Genomic DNA, 8,486 nt, shown 5'->3' with positions numbered 1-8,486 from the left:
ATCTTGGCAATTGGGAAACCAACTTGCTATCCAATCCGGTCTTACAAAACTTTTGTCGCCATATACTCATATGGAAAAGGTATTGATGACATTTTCATCATTTGGACAGGCTTCATTCCACTACTCTTGGAATTCTTTTCCAAAATGCAAGACAACACATATAACCTTAAGTTTACCATTCAATATGACTATTATTAAATCCCATTCCTGGATATGTACAACAGGACTACCCATGAAGGCAAAATCAAGACTACTCTATACAGAAAAAGCACATCAGGTAATACCATTTTACACATTTCAAGCGCGCATCCAGCACCCCTGAAAAACTATTCCCTTCAGCCAGTACATAAGGCTTATGTGAAACTGTACAGACTTTGAAAAAGAAGCAAAGAACTAAAAAGAAGACATTTAATTCATTTGGTTTCGCATCAGTATTTAGTTTATCAGTATTTCTCGTATTTTTATCTTGTCTCTAGTTACCGTCCCTTTTGGACTGGTCGTCCCACACTATCCATACATTCTATCACTCTGATAGATACAAACGCCTATAGTAAGTAAGAATACTTTACTCCAGTTTTTACATACCTACAAACTCCCAATCCCTTATACAGGTGCAATGTACTCAAACAATTTCTCTAGTTTTCTCTAGTTATTACACTACTGTATTATTCAAAGGATTTTCCAACAAGTGCTATACCTCTTTAACCACACACATAGGACACAATCCTAATCTGTCTCTCAACGGTTTGTTGAGAGGTAAGTAGACTCCTTCTCCATTACCTTATATTACCAATGTTACCCTATTACCTCTTTATATATCAATTTGTATGGTCTATTATTGTCATATGTTTGCCTGTTTCAAGGTTTACTGATACACCTATTAGGACTAATATCGCCACTAAATTGTAAATGTTTCCCCACATTCATTTTCTTTACCCATCTTTATTTTTTCTAAAATGACCTTGAATATATTTATTATATATTACTTATTACTTTTTCTATAGATTTTCATATAAATCCTTCTCTGCAACCCTGTGATCCAGCACCATATCTACGTTGGTATCTTTCACGACATTACAGTGATTTCTTTCTCTCACATTCTGACTTTGGACTCACTCTTCCTATTTTCAGTAAGTCATTTTTTTACCTTCATGATATAATAATTAAAATAATGAACATAATTCATAAACACAATTAATAACATGGTAATTAACATAATACATTTCTCGACGCAAAACGCGTTGGTAATTTTTGGAGACACTTAGATTTCCCAAGCACACTCTGATTTGTTATACCTTTGATTAACACTTTTTCACATGTATGTCTTATTATTGATTTGCTATCCTCTATACTTATATAGTTTGTTTTATAATATGTAACTATAAAGTAATAAAGTTTCATTTCAACATTACTATACTATTGTCCTTTTTTCAAAAAACATAGACATAAACGCTTTAATAACCTACAAATATTAAGCCAGCAAAAGCCTGTCTTTTTCTTCTTTCCTCCTTATTTTCTAGATCTCTATTCTGTTTAATGCCTCCTTTACATTGTCCCCAATCAAACTTCATTTATTCTGTCCCTTGTCTCAGCAATGGCCTCCTCCACACTGTCCCCAGCCTCATCTTTCACAAACCAGCCTTCCTGTACAATATCTGCAGCCTCCAGCGAGATCTCTTACCCCAGCCTCCAACTACATTTTCACTACTTAGCCCCAGACTTAAACCAGACCTCATTTATTCTGACCCCTGGCTCTACCATGACCTCCATACAACCTCCTTCCTCCAGCTGCACCTCATCTGCTCCATCCTACAACTTCTTTACAGTGTCCCTAGCCTCCATTCTGACCTCCTTGACTACAACCTCCAGACAGTTCTGATCTATTCTGCCCCTGGCCTCTATGGTGTCTCCATCCTCCAACTAGACACATGTCTCTGTCTTTTACTGAACCCTGGTCTCTAGCCAGACCTTTTCTACAATGTTTTCAGACCTCTCTTTAAGCTGTCTCCAGACCTCCCTAAATCTATCCCTGCCCTCCAACCAACACTATTCACTTCACATTCACTGTTCCCAGCCTCCAATCGGGTCTAATCTACACTATTTACAGCCTCCAAGCAGATCTCAAATGCACTGTCCTTGGCCTCCATCCAAATCTTATGCACATCATCCCCAGCCTCCATCCACAACCTCTCAGCAGATCTGAGATAAATTGTCTCCAGCCTCCAAGGAGATCTCAAATACACTGTCCCTGGCCTCCATCTATATCTAATCTACACTGTCCTCAGCCTCTAGCCAGGTGTCCTCTGCAGCCTCCAACCATCTCTCATCTGTCCTCAGCCTCCAACCAGATCTCGACTTTTCTTTTCCTGTCCTCTAAACAGATTTCATCTACAGCCCAGCCTCCAGTAGGACATCAGCCACGTCATCAATCCCAAATCTAAAGTCTACACTGTCCCCAGCCTCCCACCAGACCCTCAATGTAAAGAAAATATCTCTCTCATAAGACAAAATCATCCTGAGATATGAACTCTCCATCTGTAAATGTGGGCATAATGTTTAAACCACATGACATGAATTTAGATTGTAAGCTCTTCTGGCGCAGGAAATCACGTGACTGGCTCAGCACTGCAGAGTTTGCTGGTAATAGACATCAATCAGCTCTGTGCTGGCTTTCATTGTAGTAGTGATCATCACTGTAATATATAAAGTGATCTGCCGCCATCTAATGGACAAATTAGATTAGTACAACACCACCTGACTCTACTAGAACACTGGGGCCTTCAGGCTTCATGCTGACATACTCTCCAAAATAAAGCTTTTGGTACTTACTAGGACTGATTGTTTTCTAGTAAGCCAGACAGCGATTGGCAGTATTTTTTTTGCTTATTATTTTACAGAGATTAGCTCAGAAGTTAGCAACAGTTAACAACAGCCTTTGCAGCTCTAGGTCCCGGGTTTGAATCTCGGCCAGAACACTATCTGCATGGAGTTTGCGGGTTTCCTCCCACATCCCAAAAACATGCAGTTATGTTAATTGGCTTTCCCCCAAAATTGACATTAGACTGTGCTAATGAAATATGACTATAGTAGGGACATCAGATTGTTAACCTCTTTGAGGGACAGCTAGTGACATGACATAGGACTTTGTACAGTGCTGCGTAATATGTTGGCGCTATATAAATACTGTGTAATGATAATGGCTTTATCTATTCTTCTTTTTATTTTTTTGTAGGCTATGCTGTAAAGAAAAAGTGAAGGGCAAACCATCTAACAGTGGCCATGGTGCTTACAAAGGTCAGTTTTTACACATTTATTGTCCTTGTTAGATAAAGTTAGGCTTTAATTGATTAATCACATAAAGAGAATCTGTCAACATTTTTACAAAATAGAGCCAAAGGTACACAAATATTGTACATTCATTTATGCAGAGCTTTTGCCTTCCAACAAACATTTATTTACTTGCAATTTGCCTCGAAATGTACTTTGGGAAAAGTGGAATAGAATAGAGCAGACATTCTGGTTGACTGTCCTCCTATCTTATATTACCTACATTGTTCTAGGCCACATTCCACGTAGCAGGGCTACAAGCCTAAATTGATCTTTTACCTGTCTATAAGGGTTGAATACTAACCAAGCGACATTCTTTACCCTGACCATCAATGTAAAGGGCATTTTTCCAATAAACTTATTCTAGCAGAGGTTCCCCAAGACCTAAACATTATTGTAAGGGGGTATTAAGGTTGAGAAAAGCTGCTATAGAGTGTCATTATTATTATTATTATTATTATTATTAAACAGGATTTAGAAAGCGCCAACATATTATGCAGCGGTGTACATTAAATAGGGATTAAATAGTCATTGGGCTGTCAGTTGAGTCTGCTGATATCACATCATTTTTAGGTGCCACAGACGTACCACTCGTCATGGCATTAAAGGCGAGTCTATGGGCAAAATCGGTTATCATAATTTGCTGTCTATTCATAAGCATTTTGAGGCTGGACATGTTTACTATCTATTCACCCTTTTTAGTCCACAGGCTTTATGGTTTCAGAAAAAATATTTTGTAGTGGTGCATTTTAATATGTGCAATAATCTGACAAAATTGCTTTTACAGCTGAAGCAGTATGATGGCTCAGATGTTAGCTAGCTCACCTTTGCAGTGCTGGGTCCCAGGTTAAAATCTCGGCAAGGCCGCTATTTGCAGGTTCTCCCTGTGTTTGTGTGGGTTTCCTACCACATTCCGAAACAAAACAAAAACACGCAGTTACATTAATTGCTTCCCCCTAAAGATTGACCTTACACTGTGTTATTGAAATATGCATATGGTAGGGACAGCTAGTGATATGACTATGGACCTGGTAAAGCGCTGCATAATATGTCGGCACTGGATAATAAAAAAGTGCATTTAAAACTAAATATCCGGTTAGGATATTCAACTCTTTTTTCATTGGTATCATCATCCAATTTCCTTTTTGTTTTGTGATGGAAGAATCGTGCAGCTTCTGTTTTTATAAGGCATTGTTGTGCTCTGTAATACAATGGAGGAGTTCTTGGTTCCTTATGGCTGTCTCACCACATACAGACTGGCCATACGCACATACTAGTGTTTTCCTGAGATAAGTATCCATTATACTGAAATGGAATTTAAGGTAGATGGCCTGTTGCAGTGGTCTCCAACCTTTTGGATATCACAGACCACTATTATTATTATGATTTTTACTATTAAACAGGATTTATATAATCTCAACATATTATACAGCGCTGTACATTGAATAGACAAATGACAGACAAATACAGACAGTGACACAGGAGAGAGGACCCTGCTCAGAAGAGCTTACAATCTAGGAGGTGGGGGAAGAAACCATCTGACCCCACTGGGGGGGTGCACTGGCCAGAACCACGGACCAGCAAAATTTTCTCGCAGACCACAGGTTGGGGACCGCTGGCCTATTGGATATTCAAAAAGCCAAATAAATGGAGCTCGGAGTTAAAAATAAAAAAAATGAATGGCATCACAATCTGAAACAACCACTAAAATACATAATAATAAATAAAAAGTTTGAAAAACTTAGTAGTGCCAGAGCCCCGGTATATACAGAAGACCCTTTGTTTGTGAAGAAGGCTGTTGATTCCTCTGACTCTGGATGGTACAGATGTACTGCAATGAATTACACCGGGTTTCCACTCAGCACAAAGTCCTTCTTTACAAAAGTTGTTCCAAAAGCATCGGTTGAAGCAATCACATTTCCAACCTTGCCGCCATCTGTTGAGGTAACAGAATCTACACTGGACGTGGAGAAGATGATCAAGACATATGCACCAGTAATAGCGATTGTTTGTGGCATCTCCATTGGTTTACTGATTATAGGAATGGGTGTGTATGTATATTCCAGAAGAAAATCAGGCAAATTACGAGCTTTGATGAAAACAAGGGATATAGAAAGCATGATGGAAGGTATCATCGACTAACCCTCAGGATGGTTAGGTGATCAGCACCATACTTATGAATAAGGGTTACGGTGAGATCAAGGAGGTGGGCAAGATCAGAGGGATCGGTGGGGTTATGCAAATTTAACAGGGCAAGTAAATCGAAAGTTGAGTACTGAGAAGGTCAAGGTCAAGGAGACGGGCAAGGTAAGGGAGGTGGGCGGGATTAATGCAAATTTCACTGACATTCCATTCTATCCAGTGAAAAATTGGCATTACTAACCTTGTTTAATATTTCTGCAGAAACATCAAGAAGACCATCAACCATCAACCTACTTCTGAGTACGGTGCTGATGACAATTGCCAATTTGGTGCATATCAATGCACCAAAATTGGCAGTTGTCATCAGCATTGTACTTAGAAGTAGGCAAGGTCAAGGAGGCGGGCAGGCGGGCATGGAGTTGATTTGGCTCCTTGCTTGTAAAACTACATGGAAGAATTTTGTCGGGTGCAGAATCTTTGCCCTGCTTCCCCTCAAGTCTTTAGCTATTCAGATGGAGTTTACAAGGATCAGCTATAGCTGGGGCAGCACGGTTCTGCTTTAGGATTCATAGAGCTAGTACCCCCCTGTTGCCATCTGGAGCTGTTTAAAGAAAATGTGCCGCGAACCGCGACAGTTCAGCTTTACACAGACCCATCATACCAGAAACATTGGCACCCATGCTGATCCTCTGTCTTCCAAATCACATGATAAACCAGAAAGTAACCAAGGAAGATCTATAATACACACTTGTGCCAATCCTCATCATTGCAGCTATGAAATCAGAGTGGCAGTCAGGCCCATTGGTATTTTTAGGTTACCTGGCCAACCTGAGTGTGACAACACCTGAGAGGTGACGTCACCTAGGTAACCACGCCCTCTTTTTTGTTGCTAGGGCCTCTGTTTGGCGTTCCAAGCTGCGAATCACGGCCTGATCCATGTTTGTTGGAAGGCAAAAGCTCTGCATAAATGAATGTACAATATTTGTGTACCTTTGGCTCTATTTTGTAAAAATGTTGACAGATTCTCTTTATGTGATTATTCAATTAAAGCCTAAAAAAATACCGCTGATGGTACTGCAGCTGGATGGCAATAATCCCTTTGTAGGACCCAGAGTCATTTTCCCCCCACTTTTTTGAGGGAAAAATGCATCTTATGGAGCAAAAAACACAGTAATACCCTTTACAAAGCACTGCAGTGAACTTTAAAAATGAGCCCCATAGTAACTGTCACAGTGTATGTTTTCTAAGCCCCCCCCCCATGTAATCTGCTTTTGGATCCTGCCATGTTTACAAAGCAAGCAAACTTTCTTACATAGGGACAGTTAGAAGTTTGGTACAAACCATTTGCCACTGACAGGGGTTTTTACAATATTCAGCTTTTAAATCCACATTTAAAAAAAAAAAAGTGTTATCGTAACCATCAAATAGTGTTAGACGAAGCAAGACTTTATTTTGCTATATACATATGTAAAATCCATCTCATAGCTATAAATCCTTCACACGCTGACAGTGCTGCTGTCCAATGTTAGCTTTGTTGCTTACAAGGTATAGAAGAAAGCAAAAATCGTCCTTTGGCTTATCAGGGATGTAGCCATCATACCTAGCAAAACATTGTAAAATAAGGCAGAAAATGTCAACCATAGGTTCGTTTTTGCTACATAGCAGGGTGACAAGATAAGTGAAAACAATGATGTCATCGGGCGCACTGTGATGACATCATAACAGTGCTGCTCTATAAGGAAGGGTTCTGCAGCTCTGGCTCACTTGCCTTTTGGCTTGCGTGCTTTGCAGATCTCTGTTTGCAAAGAGCGATTTTTTTTCACGAGTGAGTTGGGAGACAGACTGAAAAAGAAGACTCAATAACAACAACAACAACAATGGCCTTGATTTTCCAGAAAGGAATGCTGTGCATATTTCTGATTTTCGTGCTCTCTGTGGGGAACACTCAAGCCTGTTTTCACTGTAGCACCAATGCTCTTACCACCATGAGATACTTGTTATACAGGCTGAAATCGGATCATCAAGACGATGAGGTTGCCATGGAGAAAATTATCACAGTGGCAAAACAATTGATAGAGGACCTTAAGGAAGAACTGAACCAGGACATGCTGGATCATTACGCACTTTCCCAAGTAGCTGTGGAATTTGAAAAATGCGTAGAATCGATCGTAGACACCAAAGTGAAAGGAGATCAACTCAGAATTTTGTTAAAGCTACGATTTTGGAAACTTCAAGCAAAGATCAGGGACATTGTGCAGGACTTTAAGAAGAGAGTGTGCCCAAACAAGCAAGGTGGATCGAATTGTGGAGTTGCCATACAAGAGTTTACAGAATGCGTAGCCTGCGAGAGGACAAGAGTATTTTGTATTGGAGGTCCTCCAAACCTGCAACAGTGGTTTGATAAGTGTAATTGTTTTTGTGTTGATAACTACTGTACCGATATGGCCACCGGTGAACAGTGTAGTCCCTGCAAAGATCATAAAAGTCAGCTCAACAGAGCTTTGCATTGTGGAGAGCAAGATATTCACTTTGTTGAAAAGCAGGACCTAAGAATGAATTGTGACATGGAATGGCATCACAAACTGGAACAACCACTAAAATACAAGTTTGAAAAACTTAGTAGTGCCAGAGCCCCGGTATATACAGAAGACCCTTTGTTTGTGAAGAAGGCTGTTGATTCCTCTGACTCTGGATGGTACAGATGTACTGCAATGAATTACACCGGGTTTCTACTCAGCACAAAGTCCTTCTTTACAAAAGTTGTTCCAAAAGCATCGGTTGAAGCAATCACATTTCCAACCTTGCCGCCATCTGTTGAGGTAACAGAATCTACACTGGACGTGGAGAAGATGATCAAGACATATGCACCAGTAATAGCGATTGTTTGTGGCATCTCCATTGGTTTACTGATTATAGGAATGGGTGTGTATGTATATTCCAGAAGAAAATCAGGCAAATTACGAGCTTTGATGAAAACAAGGGATATAGAAAGCATGATGGAAGGTATCATCGACTAA

General features: G+C 39.9%; 1 protein-coding gene across 1 annotated transcript; it reads left to right on the top strand.

Moving 5' to 3' along the window:
* The first annotated feature begins 7,346 nt into the window (after positions 1-7,346).
* On the top strand, positions 7,347-8,486 carry IZUMO1 (izumo sperm-oocyte fusion 1). The gene has a single exon (XM_072420735.1). It carries the CDS (start codon positions 7,347-7,349, stop codon positions 8,484-8,486), a length of 1,140 nt encoding a protein of 379 aa, XP_072276836.1.

The sequence above is a fragment of the Pyxicephalus adspersus genome, chromosome 8 (assembly GCF_032062135.1).
Source record: "Pyxicephalus adspersus chromosome 8, UCB_Pads_2.0, whole genome shotgun sequence".
Classification (NCBI taxonomy): domain Eukaryota; kingdom Metazoa; phylum Chordata; class Amphibia; order Anura; family Pyxicephalidae; genus Pyxicephalus; species Pyxicephalus adspersus.
This window is presented reverse-complemented; position numbering and strand designations above follow the sequence as displayed.

Bases quoted from the DNA above. Each gene is read 5' to 3' on its own strand.
- IZUMO1 (XM_072420735.1), top strand. From the start codon at position 7,347: ATGGCCTTGATTTTCCAGAAAGGAATGCTGTGCATATTTCTGATTTTC.